Source organism: Ambystoma mexicanum, chromosome 13, assembly GCF_040938575.1.
Source record: "Ambystoma mexicanum isolate Mex_15411 chromosome 13, UKY_AmexF1_1, whole genome shotgun sequence".
Lineage (NCBI taxonomy): Eukaryota > Metazoa > Chordata > Amphibia > Caudata > Ambystomatidae > Ambystoma > Ambystoma mexicanum.
The window spans coordinates 35,340,635-35,365,099 of record NC_090938.1 but is presented as its reverse complement, the minus strand read 5'-3'; the positions used below and the strand labels follow the sequence as shown (position 1 = coordinate 35,365,099).

Genomic DNA, 24,465 nt, shown 5'->3' with positions numbered 1-24,465 from the left:
AGTCCCCTTTTGTGTACAAACATCCACAAATTCTTGTACATTTCGTACACATATCAGATGTAAGCAATACAGACTTGCACTTTGTTGGGAAAGTTAAGGAAGCATTAAGGAAATGCAACGCAATTATTCCGTCTTCCATTTTATGAAGGTCAACGCTATTTCTGAAGCAGAAATAGCATGGGAAGCAGCAGACCAAATGCTGCAAATTACACTGACGGATTAGCAGCTGCGCCAGCTATTGTGTAAAACCTCCAACTGAGACATCTGGTGAGCAGCCACTTGGGGCTCAATAAACACATTTACAAGACTGGGGAGGTCCCTTTACACATAGGACAGGGCTAGTGTGAGAGGAACGCTGTTGTAAGGTCGATCAGTGCTTATAAATTCTGACACTGATGTGCAGTAATGATTATTTATTCAGGAACATGCATTACAGCCTGTGGCAAGACTCGCCAGAGTCTATCAACTGACAGAATGTAAACCAACCACCAACAATTCCACAAAGAATCTTACAAGGGAAACATTCCATCATGACCTAACTATGTTCAAGATACATATACAGGAAAAACATAGGAAATACATAACAACTAACTCTTAAACCCCAATAAACATTAGTAAGATCACAACACACCTCCCCTCCTAACTAACGGTACAACAAACACGCAACACCTTTAGCAACTCAGCCATTCTTCGCAACCCTCTCCTTGCTCAACACCTCACCACCCATCATTCTCACAGCACTACCAAGATCCTTCTCCACAGTTCTGACCACTGAAAACTTCTCACCATACTTCTTCCCATTCCTTGGTAAAACAATTCTCACTTTGTACACATGTGCACATGCAGTGACTCTACAACTACATACCCTGTCAAACCTGCATTTCACAACCTCTCTATTTCTCAGAATCCAATCTCTAACCATCTTCCCATCCACACTCACTAACTTGGATTTACCAATCCACCCTGGAGTGATAAAGGTATTAGGCTTCCTCCCTCTAGGAAAGTTCAACTGTGTTACTCTGTGCTAACATACCCTCCACAACAAGTCACTCTTCCAATTCCCACCATTAGCCACCGTCATTGTCACACCTTCAGTGATCATCCTGTATAACCTCTCTACACACCCGTTCATCTGAGGATGATATTAAGAGGTTTTCTTGTTTTGAATCCCTAAGGATATTTGCTAATGCTCAGATTCAAGTGGCACAAACCGATGACCATTGTCACTCAGAACATAGGTAGGAAATCCTTCCCTTAGAAACATACCTTCCAAAAATTCTATTACATGTCTTGGTGTTATCTCCTTCAATACTCCAACCTCTGGCCACTTGGACATGACATCTACCACTACAATTACATACCACCCTCTAGCTCCCAAAACATTGAGTGGCCTTGAACCTATGGTTCTTTAGTTTCATGCATGCAATGGATGGGGTTTGCAGTCCAAATAATCTAGCTAACTCAGGAAGATGGCAAAAGTTGCTGTTTTATTAACAATTATCTAAAACAGGGAGGTTACAATGGACGTCAACAGACGTTCGCTCAGTTCTTGAAATATTTCCCATAAAAACATCCTTATATGCAATAAATATGTCAGCAGTGGCATCAGACTATGTGGCAAATAAGAAAAACCTGTGAGGGATTGTGATAGGCTCAAGGGGAACATCTAAGTACACTTTCTATAAGGACTGGGACTGTGATTGTCTGTCTACTATCAGGTGGACAACTTATGCCTACCTCTAAAACACGTCATCTTCAACACTGTTAAGTACATGGTTTATCATTGGCTCTCAAACTAAACAGCTCTTCGTTATACTGCCCTCTACAATTGGTTGGCACGCTCGTGCCAAGTCTGGAACATTCAGTTCAGTTAGCAGCACGTTAGCTCATACCCAGGTGCCAGGATATGGCCTTGACTTTACCTCACCACCCAATTAGCCCATCATCTCTCATCACACGTCTTCTGCCATGCAGATTGTCTTTGAACTTGGCCTTGCAAAGTATCCTTGTCTGTGGGAATATATGGGAGTACAAGCTTTCACCATCGTTGTTCTAGGACTCCAAGCTTAACTCCATTTCCATCCTTCGCTCATGTGACAAGAGACTATCATTCTGGTCTATTCTGCAGCATTTAAATGTCTTAATTGAATAAAACTTGGCACTCTTGGTGTTCTTTCTTTGCCCCTTGATAAGGGATGATTCATCCTTCTAACGTTTATTGCTTTCAAGAATAGATAACCGACCTTGGCTACTTCTGTTTTATGCTCGGCCAGACTTGCCAGGCCCTTCCACAATCTCCGCTTATTCTTGATGCAACACAATTCCCAGCCTTTCCTCTCCATGGTTTTCAGCTTACTTTCATTAATGACACCAATGTCCAGCTTCTATACAATTGCGGCTTTGCCTGCAGTATATTAATTACTTATAGCCAGCTTCTATGATCACTTGGTCTATTTGTGTTTCAGCATCTGTACAATCATTGAACGGTTGCATTTCTATAGCATTTTGCATGCGTGCAATCTTCTTTTCTGCATATGAAAGTTTACTAATTTCTTAACTTCTTCATCAGGTTCTGTAAGATCCATGCATTCTCTTCAGCCAGTGTTCTTGGGGCGTCACGCTCGTCTCTTGTGACGTCACTGGCTTCTCCTTCACTCTTTTTCATATTCCTTCAGGGAGTTCCTCCCTCAAATTGTCGTCTCTTCGGGGATACATTTGATAGGGCTGTCTCAGTGGGTACCTTCTTTCGAATACTCGCTGCGGTATTGGCACAACTGCTGGTGTCAAACGTCTAGTCTCTGACTTCCAACATATAGGAGGCAGGGGGCGGGATTTCCTGCTGAGGCATGCAGCTGCTCCTCTACAGCCTGATCCAACATATAGGAGGCAAGGGGCGGGATTTCCTGCTGAGGCATGCAGCTGCTCCTCTACAGCCTGATCCAACATATATGATGCAGGGGGGCGGGACTTCCTGCTGAGGCATGCAGCTGCTCCTCTACAGCCTGATCCAACATATAGGAGGCAGGGGGCGGGATTTTCTGCTGAGGCATGCAGCTGCTCCTCTACAGCCTGATCCAACATATAGGATGCAGGGGGGCGGGACTACCTGCTGAGGCATGCAGCTGCTCCTCTACAGCCTGATCCAACATATAGGAGGCAGGGGGCGGGATGTTCTGCTCAGGCATGCAGCTGCTCCTCTACAGCCTGATCCAACATATAGGAGGCGGGGGGGACTTCCTGCTGAGGCGTGCAGCTGCTCCTCTACAGCCTGATCCAACATATAGGAGGCAGGGGGCCGGGATTTTCTGCTGAGGCATGCAGCTGCTCCTCTACAGCCTGATCCAACATATAGGAGGCAGGGGGGCGGGACTTACTGCTGAGGCATGCAGCTGCTCCTCTACAGCCTGATCCAACATATAGGAGGCAGGGGGCCGGGCTTTTCTGCTGAGGCATGCAGCTGCTCCTCTACAGCCTGATCCAACATATAGGAGGCAGGGGGGCGGGACTTCCTGCTGAGGCATGCAGCTGCTCCTCTAAAGCCTGATCCAACATATAGGAGGCAGGGGGCTGGGATTTTCTGCTGAGGCATGCAGCTGCTCCTCTACAGCCTGATCCAACATATAGGAGGCAGGGGGGCGGGACTTCCTACTGAGGCATGCAGCTGCTCCTCTACAGCCTGATCCAACATTTAGGAGGCAGGGGGGCGGGACTTCCTGCAGAGGCGTGCAGCTGCTCCTCTACAGCCTGATCCAAAATATAGGAGGTGGGCGGGGGACTTCCTGCTGAGGGGTTTCCTGCTGAGGCATGCAGCTGCTCCTCTACAGCCTGATCCAACATATAGGATGCAGGGGGACGGGACTTCCTGCTGAGGCATGCAGCTGCTCCTCTACAGCCTGATCCAACATATAGGAGGCAGGGGGCGGGATTTTCTGCTGAGGCATGCAGCTGCTCCTCTACAGCCTGATCCAACATATAGGAGGCAGGGGGCGGGATTTCCTGCTGAGGCATGCAGCTGCTCCTCTACAGCCTGATCCAACATATAGGATGCAGGGGGGCGGGACTTCCTGCTGAGGCATGCAGCTGCTCCTCTACAGCCTGATCCAACATATAGGAGGCAGAGGGGCGGGACTTCCTGCTGAGGCATGCAGCTGCTCGTCTACAGCCTGATCCAACATATAGGAGGCAGGTGGCGGGATTTTCTGCTGAGGCATGCAGCTGCTCCTCTACAGCCTGATCCAACATATAGGATGCAGGGGGGGCGGGACTTCCTGCTGAGGCATGCAGCTGCTCCTCTACAGCCTGATCCAACATATAGGATGCAGGGGGGCGGGACTTCCTGCTGAGGCATGCAGCTGCTCCTCTACAGCATGATCCAACATATAGGATGCAGGGGGCTGGATGTTCTGCTAAGGCATGCAGCTGCTCCTCTACAGCCTGATCCAACATATAGGAGGCGGGGGGGGACTTCCTGCTGAGGCGTGCAGCTGCTCCTCTACAGCCTGATCCAACATATAGGAGGCAGGGGGCCGGGATTTTCTGCTGAGGCATGCAGCTGCTCCTCTACAGCCTGATCCAACATATAGGAGGCAGGGGGGCGGGACTTCCTGCTGAGGCATGCAGCTGCTCCTCTACAGCCTGATCCAACATATAGGAGGCAGGGGGCCGGGATTTTCTGCTGAGGCATGCAGCTGCTCCTCTACAGCCTGATCCAACATAAAGGAGGCAGGGGGGCGGGACTTCCTGCTGAGGCATGCAGCTGCTCCTCTAAAGCCTGATCCAACATATAGGAGGCAGGGGGCCGGGATTTTCTGCTGAGGCATGCAGCTGCTCCTCTACAGCCTGATCCAACATATAGGAGGCAGGGGGGCGGGACTTCCTGCTGAGGCATGTAGCTGCTCCTCTACAGCCTGATCCAACATATAGGAGGCAGGGGGGCGGGACTTCCTGCAGAGGCGTGCAGCTGCTCCTCTACAGCCTGATCCAAAATATAGGAGGTGGGGGGGGGGACTTCCTGCTGAGGGGTTTCCTGCTGAGGCATGCAGCTGCTCCTCTACAGCCTGATCCAACATATAGGATGCAGGGGGGCGGGACTTCCTGCTGAGGCATGCAGCTGCTCCTCTACAGCCTGATCCAACATATAGGAGGCAGGGGGCGGGATTTTCTGCGGAGGCATGCAGCTGCTCCTCTACAGCCTGATCCAACATATAGGAGGCAGGGGGCGGGATTTCCTGCTGAGGCATGCAGCTGCTCCTCTACAGCCTGATCCAACATATAGGATGCAGGGGGGCGGGACTTCCTGCTGAGGCATGCAGCTGCTCCTCTACAGCCTGATCCAACATATAGGATGCAGGGGGGCGGGACTTCCTGCTGAGGCATGCAGCTGCTCCTCTACAGCCTGATCCAACATATAGGAGGCAGGGGCGGGATTTTCTGCTGAGGCATGCAGCTGCTCCTCTACAGCCTGATCCAACATATAGGAGGCAGGGGGCGGGACTTCCTGCTGAGGCATGCAGCTGCTCCTCTACAGCCTAATCCAACATATAGGATGCAGGGGGGCGGGACTTCCTGCTGAGGCATGCAGCTGCTCCTCTACAGCCTGATCCAACATATAGGAGGCAGGGGGCGGGAGTTTCTGCTGAGGCGTGCAGCTGCTCCTCTACAGCCTGATCCAACATATAGGATGCGGGGGGGCGGGACTTCCTGCTGAGGCGTGCAGCTGCTCCTCTACAGCCTGATCCAACATATAGGAGGCGGGGGGGGCGGGACTTCCTGCTGAGGCGTGCAGCTGCTCCTCTACAGCCTGATCCAACATATAGGAGGCGGGAGGGGGGGACTTCCTGCTGAGGCATGCAGCTGCTCCTCTACAGCCTGATCCAACATATAGGAGGCAGGGGGGCGGGATTTCCTGCTGAGGCATGCAGCTGCTCCTCTACAGCCTGATCCAACATATAGGAGGCAGGGTGCGGGATTTCCTGCTGAGGCATGCAGCTGCTCCTCTACAGCCTGATCCAACATATAGGAGGCAGGGGGGCGGGACTTCCTGCTGAGGCATGCAGCTGCTCCTCTACAGCCTGATCCAACATATAGGAGGCAGGGGGCGGGAGTTTCTACTGAGGCGTGCAGCTGCTCCTCTACAGCCTGATCCAACATATAGGATGCAGGGGGGCGGGACTTCCTGCTGAGGCGTGCAGCTGCTCCTCTACAGCCTGATCCAACATATAGGAGGCGGGGGGCGGGACTTCCTGCTGAGGCGTGCAGCTGCTCCTCTACAGCCTGATCCAACATATAGGAGGCGGGAGGGGGGGACTTCCTGCTGAGGCATTCAGCTGCTCCTCTACAGCCTGATCCAACATATAGGAGGCAGGGGGGCGGGATTTCCTGCTGAGGCATGCAGCTGCTCCTCTACAGCCTGATCCAACATATAGGAGGCAGGGGGTGGGATTTCCTGCTGAGGCATGCAGCTGCTCCTCTACAGCCCCAACAAGTCAACAGTCACAGTGTGCCCACCTCGGGTATCATCATGGGAGGCACAGCTGGCTTTGAAACCGTGTCACTTTCTTTGCACATACTACACTCAGCCACTAATTGTTCAATGTTTTTGTACATCTGAGGCCTCCAACAATCCACCCTAGTAACAGGCTTTGTCCTCGATATCCCCGCATGGGATTTGTGACCAGACTAATCGCAATCTCTCTCATCTCTTCGGAAACTAATAACCTCTCTCCTCCATAGACCAATCCATCACAAACGCTCAATTCATTCTCAATTCTCTTGAAACCACAAACCCCAGGACACTTCTCTTCCCATTTCTCTAAGTCCACATTACGCCATCTCTCTTCTGCGAACTGCTTCACCAACTGATACAACTCATCTCGGTTGCATTCCTCTGACCAACTCATCTGATGCAAACATTCCTTTACAGTGAAAATATCCAAAACATCTTTGTCAAATTCTTCCACTTCATCAGTAACTTCGACAGCATTGCGTGACAATTTCACTTCTATGTGTTCCACCATGAAATCCAGTCCTTGAACTTTAGTTACCGACTTGACCATCTGTCTAAACACTCCATCCAAACCGCCTCTGTTAAAAATGTTGACTAAGGGTTTATGATCAGTCCTGACAACAAATGACCCCCCAAACAAGTACACTTTGAATTTCATTATTACCCATTCCAGGGCCAGAGCTTCTTACTCAATGACAGAAGAACACCTTTCGGCATCCTTTAGTGTCCTGCACGAGAACATTATAGTCCTCTCCCTCCCTTCATCTACCTGTATCAAAACCCCTCCTAAACCCAAATCACTGGCATCAGTGTAAACAGTCTTCCAATCACTCCTAAAACCACTCAGCACTAGAGCATCCACTAGAAACTCTTTAATGGCTCAAAACTCTTTTACACACTCTGAATCCCACACAAATGTCATCCCTTTCCTCGTGAGCTTTCTGCAAGCATGAGTACAATTCGGCAACCCCTTCATGAACTTTGCATAATACTCTATCAACCCCAGATACAATGCCACTTCCATCTTGTTCCTGGGCTCAGGAATCTCCATAATATCCTTGACTGTACTGTCTTTTGGTTTGGCTCATTCACTCGACAAATTAACCCTAGAGACTCAACTTCATTTTGTCTGAAAATATACTTTTTAAGTGTCAATGTTTGCGCTGAATTGCCTAACCTCTCTAGTACCACTCAAAGTCTTGTGTCCTGTTCTTCTGCGTTCCCTGCCCACACTAAAATACCATCTTGATAGCATTTGGCACCATGGAGATCTCCTATGATGATGTGCATAACTCTTTGAAAAACGCTAGTTGCAGATACAAGACCAAAGGGCATTCTTACACATCGGAACATCCCTACATGTGTTATAAATGCTGTCAAGTCTCCTGACTTGGGGTGCAAAGGTATCTGATGGTACACTGATTTAAGATCTAAAAGAGAAAACAACTTCGCCCCTGAAAGATCAGAAATCAGTTCATCAATTTTCGATAACGGACATTTCTCTGATATCACATTCCTATTAAGATTACGCAATTCAATACACAATCTCACTGATTCATTTGCTTTTCTCGCAACCACAATGGATTTGGCCCATTCCGATGCCTCCACAAACTCTATCACGCAATCCTTTGTCATTCTTCAAGTTCCACCGCTACTTCTTTTTTGAGAGCAAAAGGCACTGTCCTCAACTTCACCACAACTGGCCTTGCTCTCTTTCTAAGCCTGATCATATGCATAAACTCCTTCAAACATCCCACTTTATCAACATAAATCTGAGGCACCCATGTCGCTACATCACCACTCACTTTGGAAACAGTTCTTTCATTTAAACTGGTCACAAGAGCATTTCTTTTCACCCCCACTCTCTTTCTCCCACTCCAGAACAATCCACCAGTGATGTGCAAACAGATCAATCAGCATCGGGATGTAATTTCATCCCCTACATTCAGCACATACACCTTTCCTCTTGCACACTTCTCTTGAAATTGGAAAACAACATCTAATCCTCCAATAATGTGTATTGGACTTTCTCCACAAGCATTTGATTTATCGTTGCTTCCTTCTGTATCCATTGATTGAACTTTGTTATCCAAGTTTCTTTCCTAATGAGAGTATATTTTGTTCTGCTGTCTATTAACATTAATATTTCAATCCCATTGACTGTGACAAGTTCCTTAGGTTTCTTTAACCTCTTTCCTGACACAGCATTCACCACTTGTATTATTCTCATATCACCAAAGCCTTCCTGTTCTGAATCCCTCTCAACACACTCCTGAATGTTTCCAGACTTGTCAGACATTCTGCAACATCTGGCAAGATGTCCTCTAACTCCACACAAATGGCACTCTGCATAAATGGCAGTGCATTCTCTTGAATTCGCCAGGTGCTTTGTGCTCCTGCATCTGAAACATCTCCTTTGTTGTTGTCCTCGTAGACGCTCAAACTTCTCAGGTTTGTTTTTTTCTGCTATTCTCGCACTTCCTGCCTTTGTAGCTTTTGAATTTGTGAGTAACTTGTCCCTTGTCATCACTCTGACTTCGCATCCTGGTATCAGTATATTGCATTGACCTTGGAAGTATCCTTCTCACAGAAATCTTTGTTCCCTTCTTGATCGAGATATTCAATGCATAGTGTACTGTGTTCAACTTGTTTAGCAATTGCAATCGTTCAAACAGGATTAGGGTCCTTCTCCTTCTACAACTCTTCGCTTATTTTATTGTCCAAGCACTTGTTCATAAGTTGATCTCGAATGTGCTCATCGTAGCAATGTTGCCAGAACAGACATTTGGTTGCTAACCCTTTTAGGGTTAGCAACCACACAGACTTCTATTGATTCTCCTCCTTTTTGCCCTCTTGTGCCAAAATGGTATCTTGCTAAAATCTTGTTCTCCACTATTTCATAATCTTTGTGCAGCTTGGCAACACTGATGTGAAAGACATCCCAAGTGCTTGCTTGAGACGGTTGAGGTGGTTCAGGGAGTCTCTTGATATCTTCTTGTCCGGCATGTCCAAGACAGTGATACAGAAGTGCATCCTTCCTTTCTGCTCTGTAATTTGTACACTGCCAAAACAAATTTTAGGAAATCTTCTTTCCATTCCATCCATTTCACTAATGGTTCCCCAGGTTGGTATACGAAAAATACTGGACCTGGTATATTCAACATCGTCTGCGATGGGTTTGGTTGAAATGTATGTGAAAAGTCTTTTGTTAGACAAAATCAGCCATAATAAATTACTTGAATTCAGTATTCTGTCCCTTTAATCTTATCTATACATATTAGTAACTGTATGCTTATGTGGCTTTTTGAGTCTCCTTTCCAGTTCAATCGATAATCAAATGGGTCCTCTTCCTGGCATGCAACTACAAGACAGAGACTAGCTGCATTCAGTGCCTCTAGCTATTGGTCTATCACTTGTTGTTTGGCAGATCCAACCAGCTGCATTCTGTGCTTCCAGCTCCTGTTCTGTCAGTTGATGCCCTAAAAAATGTAAATGCTCTTAGCCAACCACTAGATGGCAACCTATTTAAAGCATGCAATTCTCAGCAGATACAAGCCTCAGAAAGACCATTACTAGGTACGTAATGTTTTCATGTCTATTTATGAGACACGATTACTGGGTAAGGAATGTTTGTCTCATGTATAGAGGAATTAGCCATTTCAGCCAAGTCGCACACAGCACAGCACCACCCAATAACCATCATAAGAATGTCACCTTGTTCCGAGCCAGGTAGGCAATGTGTTGCCCATCTGTCTTAGAACTGGAGGTGAACATCCCTTGATGGCTACTGGGTGCCACTGTGCTGTGTGTGATTGGGCTGACATTGCAATTCCTGCTTTCATGTCTCAGGTGGAAGCTTTTTTTTCAAGTCTTTTAAACCCACCATAACTATGCTGGTGTTGCACAAGGAATCGTATTATACGGAACTGACCATCTCTAATAAGGATGCACCATGTATGGAGCTGTCTGCTTCCGTGAAAGCCGTCTACCTTGAGTTGAAAAATGTGATCTATAAAGTTGCACTGCCTTAAAGACAAAAAGAAATTTGCAAGGAGTAAACGCTTGACATTTGAGCTAATTTTCATACCCATAATGCAGTGCGCATCTGGCGTTGAACTGGAGGTAGGACTTCCAGTAATGGCTACTGGGTGGTGCTGTTGTGGTCTACTGGCATTCAAAGTTAATAAACAGAGTTGACATAAGAAGAGTGTGCCAATATTGCAGTGTTTTAGCGCATTGTGGGTCTCCATCTCGGTCATTGTCTCATTATAGACACGCCTGTTGTCGCAATATTTCAGATTTTTAATGCATGCTACACACAATTTAATGCACAGCATTTTAATCTGTAGTCCAATTGAAGCGGTAACCCCATGGCTCCTTGTCAGAAAACTGCTACTTACCCCTCCCTGCCTTCTTTTGGCCCTCAGCTTGCAGAACGTGGTGCCCCTGACGGAGAGCGAGGTGGACATCCCGGTGGACTCTGAGTCCCAGCTGCAGGAGCAAGAGAAAAGGATTGAGATCTCATGCACGCTGGCGGCGGAAGCCTCGAGGCGCGGCCGATTGCTTTCCGGTAAGTCTGGAGTTCATGGTGGCCACTGGCCTGGAGATTTGCCGTGGGAAAGGAGTGCGCGGGTCCAGCCTGCTCCTGATTCTATAGCAGATCAGCCTGGAATTTATTCATGAGGAGTCCCTTTAGTCTCCTATGCAGAGTGCAGGTTTTCATTGGAAAGATGGGCTCAATGGTTGGGTAAAGGCCTGAGGTTCGTGAAGTCGACTCTCATGGTTTGTCGATGATCAGTGGTCCAGTGTTGGCATGCCCACTTCGTGTACACTCTGATAGAGGGGGTCCCTGTAGCCGAGAACAGGTTATCTGATGAACCTTTCTAAGTGATACTAATGACACAAGCACCCAGGGGTGGACTGGCCTATAGGGAACTCTGGAGATTTCCCGGTAGGCCTCTGTCCCTTAGCCCTCTTTGGGTGGTATCTTCAAATTTTCCCACAGGAAAAGGGTTGGCCTTACTGAAAATGTGTAGTATGGGGCCACTTTAAACACTATTTCCAGGGCCTCTTTTGGTTCCCAGTCAACCACTGCAAGCACCCCAGTTTGACTTTTTGTGCCCACCATCCCGTAGTGGTGTCTTATGGTAGTACTATAATTTAGGCTTTGAAGGAATGGATTGGGAAACCACATGAATTTCTCATCAGAGTTCTGGGGTGTTCATTTGCACCCGGGCTGGGTTCACACTGTGCCTTGCTCCTTCCTAAAATCTTTATCCTCAACCAATTTATTTTTTGGTAAAGAACTCCCTCTAAGCCTCATTCCCGTTGCATGTTCTTTCATTGCGTTCCCAGCTAAGAGCCTGGAAGATGGCTGCCTGGCTTGCTCCATACCTGGCCGTACAGGTTGACCCAAGTTTTACCCCATATTCTGCACTACATTATTTTAATTTATTTTTTGAATTTGTAGAGCGCACTACGGCCCTCCAGGCAACGAGGCGCTATAAGTAAACTTAAGGAGGCTTGCTTGTGGGTTACAAAAAGCGGCACAGGTGTGAAGCTTAAAACATACAGTTACTTATGTTACGGAGTACAGTGTTCTACATTACAGAGCATGTCAAATTCACTGTTATAGCATAAGTAGAGAAATTACACTATGAAGACGACAAAGAGCCTTGTTTTTAGGGCCTTGTGGAAGGCGGCATGGGACTCGATAGATCTATTCTGGTCTGGGAGTTTGTTCCAGAGAGTGGCGGCCATAGTTGGGAAGCTAGATCCTCCAGCACGCACTCTGCGCGTTTCAGGGACCGTGATGCGGATCTGGCAGGTCTGGAGGCTGTTTGTCTGGAGATCCTTTGCATTAGGTATCTGGGGGCGAGGCCATGAATACATTTGTGGGTTAGGGCTAGCATTTTGAAGACAACACTTTCCTGCGTGATACTGGTGGCAAATAGGCGAGCCAATAGTCTACTTCAGAGTGCCTTGGGCCATCACATACCCCCTCTTCCTTTCTGCACTTGCACATTCTGAATACTCACAATGCATAGTAGGTGTTCCCCCCCCCCCCGCTGTAATCTCCCACCATCGCTCCCTCCCTGCCCTGTGGGCGCTTTGAAACAGTATTTTCTTATTGTATAAGTGCCTAACAAGCAAACAATAAATAAATAAATAACATCAGGGTACAGTGGGTGGAACCCACATCACAATCTGGTCTCTGAATGGCTCTGTGTGTGAGAAAGGGGGGTTCAGTAGAAAAGGGGAGGACGGAACATTCAGAAAAATGGGGAGCCAAGTGTTTGTGAAATTGGCATAAGGAGGGGATGAGAGCGAGAGACCAACGGGTCGGAGAATGTAGATAAAATGGGGGTTGGACATGGCGGAGGGGTTGGACATGACGGACTGAGAAGAACACCTATGGGATGAGTGGGCTTCTTCTGGAGGTAGAAGGGTTGGACATGGTGGACGGAGAAGTTCAGACAGAGAAGGGTTGAGGGGTTGAGCAGTTGAGGGGTTGAGGGGTTGAGCGTAGGCATGGGACAGGGGTGATGGATTAGAGAGCTGGGAGATAGGAGAGTGCTGAATGGCATGAACAATGGCTGGAGATGGAGATGGGACAGAAGATGGCAGCCGGGAGAGGTCCTATCCTTGTGGCAGTTCAGTGGTGTAGGCGTTTTCCGGTTGATGGTAGGTAGCACTGGGCAGGGCAGAGCTTTCTCCACAGTAGAGGTATCTCACAGCCCCTGATTTTCTCTTAAGATCTAGTCTTGTCCTAGCCGCATGGGAAACACCCATGGGAAACCCTCGTGGGAACCCGGTCCAGGTGCTTTAGGTAGCGTGCAGCTCCCACTTTGTGATAAAGGCTATTGGTTGTTAACAGGCAACATCGTGCTAGGAACAGGATCAAAGTGAACACAAGATGCCCCTTTTGTTCTCTGTCCTATGTGCAACACACACAATAATGGATGATAAACGCCCGGTTTGGAGGTGGGGGAATTATCTGTGGAACTAGACAGTTCTGTATCGATGGTGCACAGTTATCCACTTGTCAAGTAAGGCGTAACACGGGCTGCCCCTGGCCCTTCCAGTCCACCGCTGCATGTTACCCCCCGCGCCCACTGTTCTCCTGTTGCCTGCATGCCATTCACCACCCTGTTCCCCCTTATGTCTCAATAGCTCTGTGTGCTACCCCAAGTCCTCCCACCTCTCCTGTCTCCCTGGCTCCTCAACTCAACCCCTTCTCATCTGAGCCATCCTCCCGGGGTGTCGACAGCAGCAGCAGCAACAGCAGCGACGGCAACAGCAGGCACTTCATGAGTGCCTGAGAGGACGACGTAAGCTACGTTCCTACGCTGTGGGTACGCCTGGTGCAAGCGTGGCGTGTCTCAAATGTGACCGTCGAGTGTGGGTTCCGGTGCTGTAGGGGGGACACAGGTGCACGACCATTAAGGAGGCTGACTTCTGAAATGTGGAAGGGGGAACCGATTAAAGGCAACATAGGTGACCCCAGGATGATGGTGATTCTGAGAGGAGTAGCCCCTCTCCAAATAAGGGTGATTGACAGACATGGCTGCGGGTGTGACTGCGGTGCACCGAGAGACCTGTGCAGAAGGTGCAGCAGCTCAGCTGAGCAATGACACCAGCACTGAAGCAAAGGGCACTGGTGGAGCCATGAGTGGGTCCTGAGGGATCTTGTGATCGAGTGAGTGTGAATTCTGCTCAGGAGCGGGTGCTGGGCAGTGTCTGCTGATAGGCTGGAGTACTTGAGGCGAGCACCCACTGCTTCCTATCTCACTTTCCTCTCTCTTTTCTCTTTCTTTTTCTGCAGCATTCGCGGCAACAGAGCAGCATCACAGAGCCACATTTTAACCCCTTCACTCATTGGACCCTTCACCACGTGCCAGCCCAAACATGATTTCCTTCTTCTATCGACGGTGAGGGTGTTCAGAATTGTGAACGAGACGGGGCAGCCCCCCCCAAACATGGGTGGTCATTAAGGTATCCACGTCAAGAGGTGCCTTAGCCCGTACCTGGAAGCGCTTCCTAGAGTGAGACTGCACGCCCCAGTAGGCGCATGGATTTGCGTTGACCGCGGCCATTGTTTCTATTGGTGAGGGCACCACACACATTGGGAGCGTGTGTTCTGAAAATACTGCCCCCTCGGCAAACCGGGCAAGGACTGCGTGCCACAGACACGACTGGTGCCAGGACCATGGGCTGGTGTCAGGTTATAATGAAGAGTGTTGAGTCAGTGGGCATCCCTGGCTCATTGTGTGGCCTTGGCCACCTCCAGGTGTGAGACACCTTTGCACCCTCTTGCCTTGGCCTCTTCCCTTTGCATTCATCCAGATCTCTTTTCCTATTGGACAACTACCATGGCCCAAGCAGCCACTGCAGGAAAAGGACACGTGCAGGCCAAGCACAGGGCAGTGTGGAACTTGGACATGAAGATGGATGGACCAGGGAACAAGGGTGCGTAGACCGCGACCCCTGAATGTGTGGACTGTGGCATAAGGACACATGGTGCAGAGTACACAGAGGTGCACCCCACGACGCAGAACTGTGATTGAAGGAGAGGGGTGAAGGAGAGGGGTGCGGTTAAACTGGTTAAACTGTATGGAAGCTGTTGATCATTAGAGGTGTCTGCTTAGCACTGCGCAGAATGTGAACAGAAAAAGTGAAGGCACTTAGGTAAGTGAAGACTAGACAGCATGGCGCCCAGCCCCAGGACTAATAAAAAGGGCTGCCGAGGGAACCCGTGTGGTGAGGAACACAGCAAGCAGTGAATCGCCGGGTCCGTGAGAACGAGCAAACAAAGGGTCTTGGGTTTACCTTGACCAGAAAAGAGTCCGCAAGTGACACGTTCCAATAGTGTTTATCATGCAGCCGGCCAGTTCCAAGCACTTGGTTCAGATATTGTGCTACTTGAGTTGGGTAGTATGCACTATGCACAAAAAAAAACCCGCCTCGCCTCATCACGGGCACCTTGCAGGACCTACCACAATTTCCCATTGAAATGAATTGGGCACACTGCAGGACCTGTCACAAACCCCCATTGAAATGCATTGGGCACACCACAGGGCCTGCCACAATCCCCCATTGAAATGCATTGGGCACACCGCAGGACCTGCCACAACCCCCCATTGAAATGCATTTTCGCACACTGCAGGACCTGCCACAACCCCCCATTGAAATGCATTGGGCACACTGCAGGACCTGCCACAACCCCCCCATTGAAATGCATTGGGCACAATGCAGGACCTGCTACAAACCCTTATTGAAATGCATTGCGCACACTGCAGGAACTGCCACAACTCCCCGTTGAAATGCATTGGGCACACTGAGGGACCTGCCACAGCTCCCATTGAAATGAATTGGGCACACTGCAGGACCTGTTACAACCCCCCATTGAAATGCATTGGGCACACTGCAGGACCTGCCACAACCCCCCATTGAAATGCATTGGGCACACTGCAGGACCTGTTACAACCCCCCATTGAAATGCATTGGGCACACTGCAGGACCTGCCACAACCCCCCATTGAAATGCATTGAGCACACTGAGGGACCTGCCAGAGATCCCATTGAAATGAATTGGGCACATTAAGGGAACGGCCAAAGCTCTATTAAAATATATTCAGGCTGGATGGACCTTTTTTTTCGTTGAAAGAAGTGGGGCACGGCCAGTGCCTCGGCCAATTCCTTATTTATGTTTTAAGTTCAGAAAAAGTGAAACACTTACAAAAAGTAGAGGCCATCATTCCAAGACTTGCACAGGTTGCAGTGTTCAAAACTGGATTCCATTGCTGGAGCCTGAGAAATATTCTTTACTCTGCAGAAAGTATTTACATTTACCCCCGTCTCTCAGCCTCCCACTCTGCCCTCCATGTGGCCAGCCTGGAACCTTTGCCAATCCAATTGCTACCGGTTTTGGTTTTGTGCTCAGATTTGAAAAACAAAAGGCAGAAGAGTTATTGTTGCCCAGAAGTTGACATTTTTTATACCAAAATGCTTAAGCATGACATTATTTTCACATGTATGACCCACTCTCCCAAAAAGTTGTTGGCTCTGGGCAAAATAGAATGTGTACAGCGGCAAAGTGTGAAATCCTAGTTTGCAGCGTGAATCTGCAATCCACCCACAAGCTGTGCATTCCCTCCCATCTGGTGATTCGCCACACCCCGTGAATATATAAAAGGTATCAAGGTTATAAAAAGAGGACTGCAGTGAAGAGACTGATCTCAGCTGAGGCGCCAATGAGAGCGAGTACTAAAGGGAAGTGACTGGTCTCAGATGAGGCGCTAATGATAACGATGACTACAGGGAAGTGACTGATCTCAGATGAGGCGCTAATGAGAACAATGACTACAGGGAAGTGACTGATCTCAGATGAGGAGCTAATGAGAACGATGACTACAGGGAAGTGACTGATCTCAGATGAGGCGCTAATGAGAACGATGACTACAGGGAAGTGACTGATCTCAGATGAGGCGCTAATGAGAACGATGACTACATGGAAGTGACTGATCTCCGATGAGGCGCTAATGAGAACGATGACTACAGGGAAGTGACTGATCTCAGATGAGGCGCTAATGAGAACGAGGACTAAAGGGAAGTGACTGGTCTCAGATGAGGCGCTAATGAGAACGATGACTACAGGGAAGTGACTGATCTCAGATGAGGCGCTAATGAGAACGATGACTACAGGGAAGTGACTGATCTCAGATGAGGCGCTAATGAGAACAATGTCTACAGGGAAGTGAAGTGACTGATCTCAGATGAGGCGCTAATGAGAACGATGACTACAGGGAAGTGACTGATCTCAGATGAGGCGCTAATGAGAACGATGACTACAGGGAAGTGACTGGTCTCAGATGAGGCGCTAATGAGAACGAGGACTAAAGGGAAGTGACTGGTCTCAGATGAGGCGCTAATGAGAACGATGACTACTGGGAAGTGACTGATCTCAGATGAGGCGCTAATGAGAACGATGACTACAGGGAAGTGACTGATCTCAGATGAGGCGCTAATGAGAACGATGACTACAGGGAAGTGACTGATCTCAGCTGAGGCGCTAATGAGAACGATGACTGCAGGGAAGTGACTGATCTCAGATGAGGCACTAATGAGAACGAGGACTAAAGGGAAGTGACTGGTCTCAGATGAGGCGCTAATGAGAACGATGACTACAGGGAAGTGACTGATCTCAGATGAGACACTGTTGAGAACGATGACTACAGGGAAGGGAAGTGACTTATCTCAGATGGGACACTGTTAAGTGTTGTGCACGAACCTGCAGAGCTCTCTCGATTTTTGTTATAATTTCCTAAGATTTCTGTAACTCCTTGAATCATTTTTCTGAGTTTTGGGACAATATTAGCTGACCTTCTGCCTCTCAAAGCTTCAGAAGGAGGCCTAGATAATGCACAGTGAAGTGGTGCGTAGCCTGTTCTGAATTGAGAAAGTGAATGCAGACGTGCCATTCCCCCAATTTATTCGCTAACACCAGTGCCACAGCAGACATTGCTGCCCATAACACAATAGTTTCCCTTCTTTGATGATATTTATTTTCCTGGCTGAATGCTGGTCCATGGAGCCACCTGTGATATCTGTCACTGTGAATGATGATGGTGACTGGCACCGAGGGAAGGGGCTTTCCGGCAGAACCTTTCACTAGAGCCTGCACTGCGGTCAGACCCCTTCAATAATGAATGCCAAACTCTAGGGACATTCCATGTACCCCACACCTGCACACTGCTGACCACCTGGCATGTCATAATCAAGGGCCTGGGTTCCAGCTTCCAAGAACTCTGTGACATCACATGCAGGCCACTGGTTTAAAAGCAATCTGAGGTTTGAATGTGTTCCCAAGTCCCGGTCTTTAATACTGCATGTTTTTGTGAACAAGTCTCTTGGGTAGAAAAGCTGGACGGTTTCAAGCAGTAGCCTGGAAAAATGGGGGTGCTTTAGGAAAGGTCTAATTGCCGGATAATAGGGGTTTGTGACAGCGATGCATAACACCACGGAGTGTTTTATCCTTGGAAAGGCCGGCTAATCCATGCAATAACCACCCCCAAACTCTTCCTCAACTCTCCAGAGGCCCACAGATTAACCCCCTTTTTATATTTTTTATCATAATTTATTTTTTCAGTCTTTTTTTTTCGGTTCCTGGTTCCTTTTTAGATTTTGTATAAGCCTCTCGGTACCTTTGCTGACCCTGTTGGTTTAATTCTGGCCACTGGATGCCACAAAGGAGCCTCGATTAATCCAACCAGCCCCCTGTAAAGAAGGGTGTTGGGGGGGTGGGGTTAATCCCGAGGACTATTCCCCAGCCCCCCTCAAAGGTAACTGAGGGAGGTCCAGGAGGATTGAGATTCAATATTTCAGAGGCCTCTACATGTTTTGTCAAAGCCAAGCCATTTATTTTGTTACACATGCCTTAATATATGTTTTTTGAATGTTATAAGTCTGGGATGTATGTATGTATGTATGTATATTTGTTTTAACTGATTAGCTCATGCTTGGCAGAGCACTTGTGGGTCCTGTGCACACGGACCATGCACTTGTGTGGCAGGTCTGCAAGACTTGCGTGGAAAGGCGCTGCAGTTGTGTGCTGGCGGACAACATGCACCTGATCCTTGCCTCTGTGGTGTGCCAGCTAAACATGTCTGATGCTGCACCCCTGCAGCTGACAGGTTCTGCCACATAAACATCTACCCGATGTGCACCTCTGGTATAGGACGGCGCCAACGGAAACAACTTTATTTGATGTGTGCCCCTATTGAGAACAGGTGCTGCCATATTAACATGTATCTGATATGTTGCCAGGCATGAGCTGTTCATAAACATGAATTGTTATTGGCGAACATGCATTCAGTAGAAATAAAGGGTAAGAATAACTATAGAATGGCAAATCATGAAGAGTTCACAAAGGTCAGCCTAAATATTGTCATGGTGAGCACATACAAGCCGTCACAGAAGAGTCATTGGTTCTACAAGCTGGCTACCAGGGCACAGACAGACTTGGATACTGGCATGCATCTGTAGCGCAGGTGTAAACAGGCACTCATGGCAGCACATAAATGCAGTCTGTAGGCCGCAAGGCTCAGGCAGCAGACCACCACAAATCAGTCACTTGCAGGCAGCCACAGAAGTGCATGGCCCAGGTGATCACAGAGGAGGCAGCCACACACGTTTTCACATGCTTACAGTCATATACTCACAACTGCAGAAATCTAGATGCAGTCATTCTGTTAGCTTGTTTGAGTGGCCGTGCACAGGCACGCAGAGCCCTGGGTGCACAGCCCTCATGGAAGCACTAACACATATGCTGACAGAACTACAGGGAGTTGCAGACACAGACACAGTCTGACCTTCTCCACCATGTCCTGCCCATGCCTCTCATGCTTGTGGCAGCCTTTCCAACTGAACATACACCATAGCAGCATGCAGTGGGCATCCACCGAGTGAACACAAGTCTGGACCAGTCAGTGGGAAACAAATGAGACCTATTTAAGAAGAAATGTAGAAAAATGTATTTTTTTGTTGTTTAAAAACAAATTATTTAATATATGTGTATAGTAAGCCTAGAAGTTGCTTCCTTGTCTCTTGTTGTGATGCGAGGAGGATGGTGGATTGTAATGCCCCTGCTCTCTGGTTTGCAAGGCTCGGGTGGTGACAACCTGCCGGCTCATCCTGTCTCGGCAGTGCAAGAAAGCCAAACCTCTCTGCTATATAAAAACAAAATAAATACATGCCTGTTTTTTTAACTGTTTTGTGTCTTTATTTCCTCCTGATGCAGCACTGCGCAGAAAACGCGTTTAATTCAATACTCTCATATGCCTTTCCTCTTCATAAAAGAGCTTCATTATAACAATACAAGAGTGAAAAGACAGTTAATTTTTATTGAAATTGCACCCATTACATTATATATAATTTTTATTGAAATAAGGCACTCAATCAATGTGGCTGGGCGGCACAGGCCTTTCAGGTAAAGCCACAGTGAGAGGATCTCCGGAGAGACAGCTAATCCGAAACAAAGTGTAATGGGAGGAGGATTTGCATGGGGGCATCTGAAGACAGTTTACGTTTTTCAGGCTTATTGGTTTGTAAGGTGATCCCACTGGATGGCATTTGAAATGGCAGTCATCTGACACTTCTTTTCCAAAGTATACCTCAAACTGGTGTGTCACTGACAAGTCAGACAGTGTCATCTGTGAGGGACTGTTCTCGATTCTTGGGAGTGTTCGAACACTGGAATCTCTTCAAGAATAAGAGCCATGAGTAGAGGACCATTCCTACCTCCGCAGATCTAGTGTTGGTAATACAAAAACTAACATAAAAACGATTCCTATTATTCTAGAGAAGCAGAGTTCAGCAGGTACTGCCACTCTGAAAGTCAACAATTTCCAGTCAAACATATCCTTTTTTCGATTTGTGGGTAGCACGTTCACATTGTATATGGATCTTATTACTGACCTGTACCTAAATTAAAGTTTTAGAAAAACATTGTCATGCTCTATACCAACCACTAGATGGAGAAAAATGGAAAGCATTTAACTCTACAACAGTTATAGTGGGCAAAAAGACTGTTACAGGTAAGTAACACTTCGCTTCTTGCGGAAATGTGTCACATTGTAAAAAAAGGCATAGAATCATCCTACAACTCTGCTGCGAAAGTGTTAATGGAGTAGGAATTTTCCTGGAAGGACTAAATCCTTACAATATACAAGCTGTCATCTTTGATTCATTCTTCACTGGGATTTGCACAGACAAGTACGAACATGTCCCTCTTATTTGAGGACGTTTTTCCTCTAGCACTCCCAGACAGAGAAGTTATGCAGTCTCATTTTTACCAATCATTAATATAAAAGTGAGCATTTAAGGTGTGAAAATCCCTTGCCACCAATGCCATGGATGTTCACCCTGCTCAATAAAATGACCTATAATCCCTGTGGGATTGTTATTGGACATGCCATCATTTCCAGTGTATTCAGTTACAGCACTTCATTGACTTTATTGAGTTTTCCAAGCAAAGCTATGTTCAAAAAACGTTCTGCAAGGGGATTTATTTTGAACGTGGGATCACTGCAGACAGATGCTGTCACTTTTTAAACAATTCTTAACAAAATTGTGTCTGTTACTTTTAAATCGCACCAACACAGCCCAGTGTAAAGGTCGCAGACAAAAATGACTTAAAATCTTAAGACAAAATAGCTGTGAATATCTATGAATCACAGGATTAAAATGGCACATTCAACACTTCACACTTAATTTAATACAGAATAATTTGGGCACAGTGAAGGCTGTGCCAGCAGTTAGTCAAAATCTAAGGAAAATAAAAAGGAAATCAAAGGGAACAGAGATCTGGCTTCACAATGCACCCTGAGTCACCAGGCTCCACTGTTAAACACACCTGCTTCACGGTGGATTAACAGCCTAACCACCAGTACTGCTGACCGGTTCATCTGTGTGGAAGACTTCAATCCCCCACTTCAGATGAATGCTAAGCCACGTTTTGAAAATCTTTAGTCACCTTTTGGCCATCACTGAGAGGGTGGATCCACAAGCAAGAGATGGCTCTTCAGTAGTGGCCATCCATGTGACTTTCACCCACAGGGCCTCTCTTGATGGGTTCACATGAAACATGGCTGGAAGTTAGCGGAAAATGTGAGAGAATAAACCCAGCAGGTGTGAAAGACAGGGATGCAGCAACATAGCCTCTTTTCTCTCTGACAGCTGCAACGACTCTGGCCAGTCTGTTCTCAGCTCTTAGTAAAACAAGACCCTGGGCGTGATGCCTGGATACCAAAACATACTGTGCTCCTTTATCCACAAGGTAGTGACAATTCTTTCTCATTGCACTGCACACAGACAGAAACTAAGCTTGAGTTGATCTCATGCTTGTGTTTTAAACACACACACACACACACACGACTGATAATGTATTACTGAAAAATGTCTTACACACACACACAAGAGGATGTGACCTTTGGGTTGGAAATATGATAAATGTCTGGTTATCCTAGGGTACTAGAATGTTGCAAAGGATGGAGGGACCCCATAGGCCTCTGGACCAACTTCTTTGAAAGTGCTCTGTTGCTCCTGAGCTAGGTTCACACTGTAAATATATAGTATATAATAATAATGTTGTGCAGGGTGACAGAAGTCTGCTGCTCATCAATTGCCGCACAACTGAAGCTCAAAAGTGCCCTCATTTTCCAGAACATTCACAAGTGAGGTCCTGGTAGGCTGTTTTGAATTTAATATGATAGTTACTGTCCATTAGAGACTTGCCTTTTCGTATAGCCAAAGCAATTGCAAGACGCAGGCTATTTAATGCCAATGTGACACCAGAATATTTGCTATGCTTGCAAATTACTCAACAACTCTCTTTTCCATACATCAAAAGACTATTTTTATTTGACAAAAAATGATTTACCATATAATAATTACCCTTTGTGACATATAGGGAGAGTGCCTGGCAAATGCCCACACAAGAGCCACGTCCGTTGGTTTTTACAACACATTTTTGTCAAGAGCTTGAAGGAAGGAACAGATGTGCAGAAAAACATATAGCTTAAAAATGATGGGCGGGAAGGCGCACATGGTAAAGATGTGTTTATTACAGCAGCAGCATATTTGCAACTGCAATTGAGCTATTTGCTTTTAGAAAGCAGCTTAAAAATGCAATTGGCACCCCCCTAAAAGCACACAGCTTACTCACAGAGGTCCTGGAGGAAATAATTCTTCGTGGAGTAGAGGGGACAGGGAGTGTGGGGGTGAGTGGTCATAAGGACCAGTATGGCCATGAGTGGTTCATTGGCATATAAAAGCCATACACCCCCACGCCACATCCCATCTTGGTATCTTTACTTCCCACGACATAAGTTTCTTTTTTTAGGCTTACAGGCAGTGCTTTAAGCACCACCACACCAGTGAAAAATAATAACGCATGATTTATATCACAGACCCATGGGCCTTAGCTAATTCCCACCCATTCTCCTGTCTGTGCCACCAGCAGGGGTGAAACTACGAGTTATAGGCAGGTTTTACTTCAAATAAACTATTTTGTAAAGAAAATGTTTGTAGTTCCTACTTCTTTCTTCTGGTAAAATGTGCAGCTGAAACATGCCAGCTTATCAGAGTTTCTTTCTGACTGCTTTAGGAATGGAATAAAATAAATCATCAAGCAAAGGGTGCAGCTGAAATATGCCAGTTTACGAGAGTTTCTCTCTGACTGTTTTAGGAATGGAATAAAACAAATCAACAAGCAAAGGGTGCAGCTGAAATATGCCAGTTTACGAGAGTTTCTCTCTGACTGTTTTAGGAATGGAATAAAACAAATCAACAAGCAAAGGGTGCAGCTGAAATATGCCAGTTTACGAGAGTTTCTCTCTGACTGTTTTAGGAATGGAATAAAACAAATGAACAAGCAAAGGGTGCAGCTGAAATATGCCAGTTTACGAGAGTTTCTCTCTGACCTCTTTAGGAATGGAATAAAACAAATGCACAAGGAAAGCTATGTAAGGTGAACATGCTCCTAAGCAGTTAATACACTGGAGTGGCTTCAATGCCGAGAAGCTCATCTGCACTGGAATTATCGAGTTAATGCCGAAACATCTGTCTTACACGTGTGCCTTCTGGTCTCCTGTGGAGACTCATTCTGTGTGGACCTCCAGGTGTTTTGGACTACAACTCTCAGGATCATTTGTCACTGCCTTTTCTGGCTGGGGTTGAAGTACAAAACATCTGAAGGACCACAGAAAGAGCGACCATAGTAGATGTATATTTCATGACTGTCATACTGGGATGGTGGGCGCTACAGAAGTGCTCTTACTCTCTCACCTTTCTCAGGAAAGATTCCAGCCCTCTCTGTTTGCCTTTCACCGTCTTCTTGGCCAGAGGGACCATTTCACAAGTCCATTGGTGAACGACCTGAGCATACCACAACCCGCTCAATGG

General features: G+C 47.2%; 1 protein-coding gene across 5 annotated transcripts in view; it reads left to right on the top strand.

Annotated features, from left to right (window-relative positions):
* PLEKHA6 (pleckstrin homology domain containing A6) overlaps positions 1-20,270 on the top strand; it is a 534,942-nt gene extending 514,672 nt beyond the window's left edge. For 4 of the 5 annotated variants that reach the window (XM_069633108.1, XM_069633109.1, XM_069633111.1 and 1 more), the window contains 3 exons: positions 10,933-11,075; positions 13,679-13,836; positions 14,331-20,270. In XM_069633108.1, coding sequence (XP_069489209.1) covers positions 10,933-11,075; positions 13,679-13,827 — 292 coding nt within the window. In that variant the 3' untranslated portion in view covers positions 13,828-13,836; positions 14,331-20,270. Of the gene's footprint in view, positions 1-10,932; positions 11,076-13,678; positions 13,861-14,330 lie in introns of all 5 variants that reach the window. The other variant, XM_069633107.1, reaches the window with a different exon arrangement.
* The last annotated feature ends 4,195 nt before the right edge of the window (positions 20,271-24,465 follow it).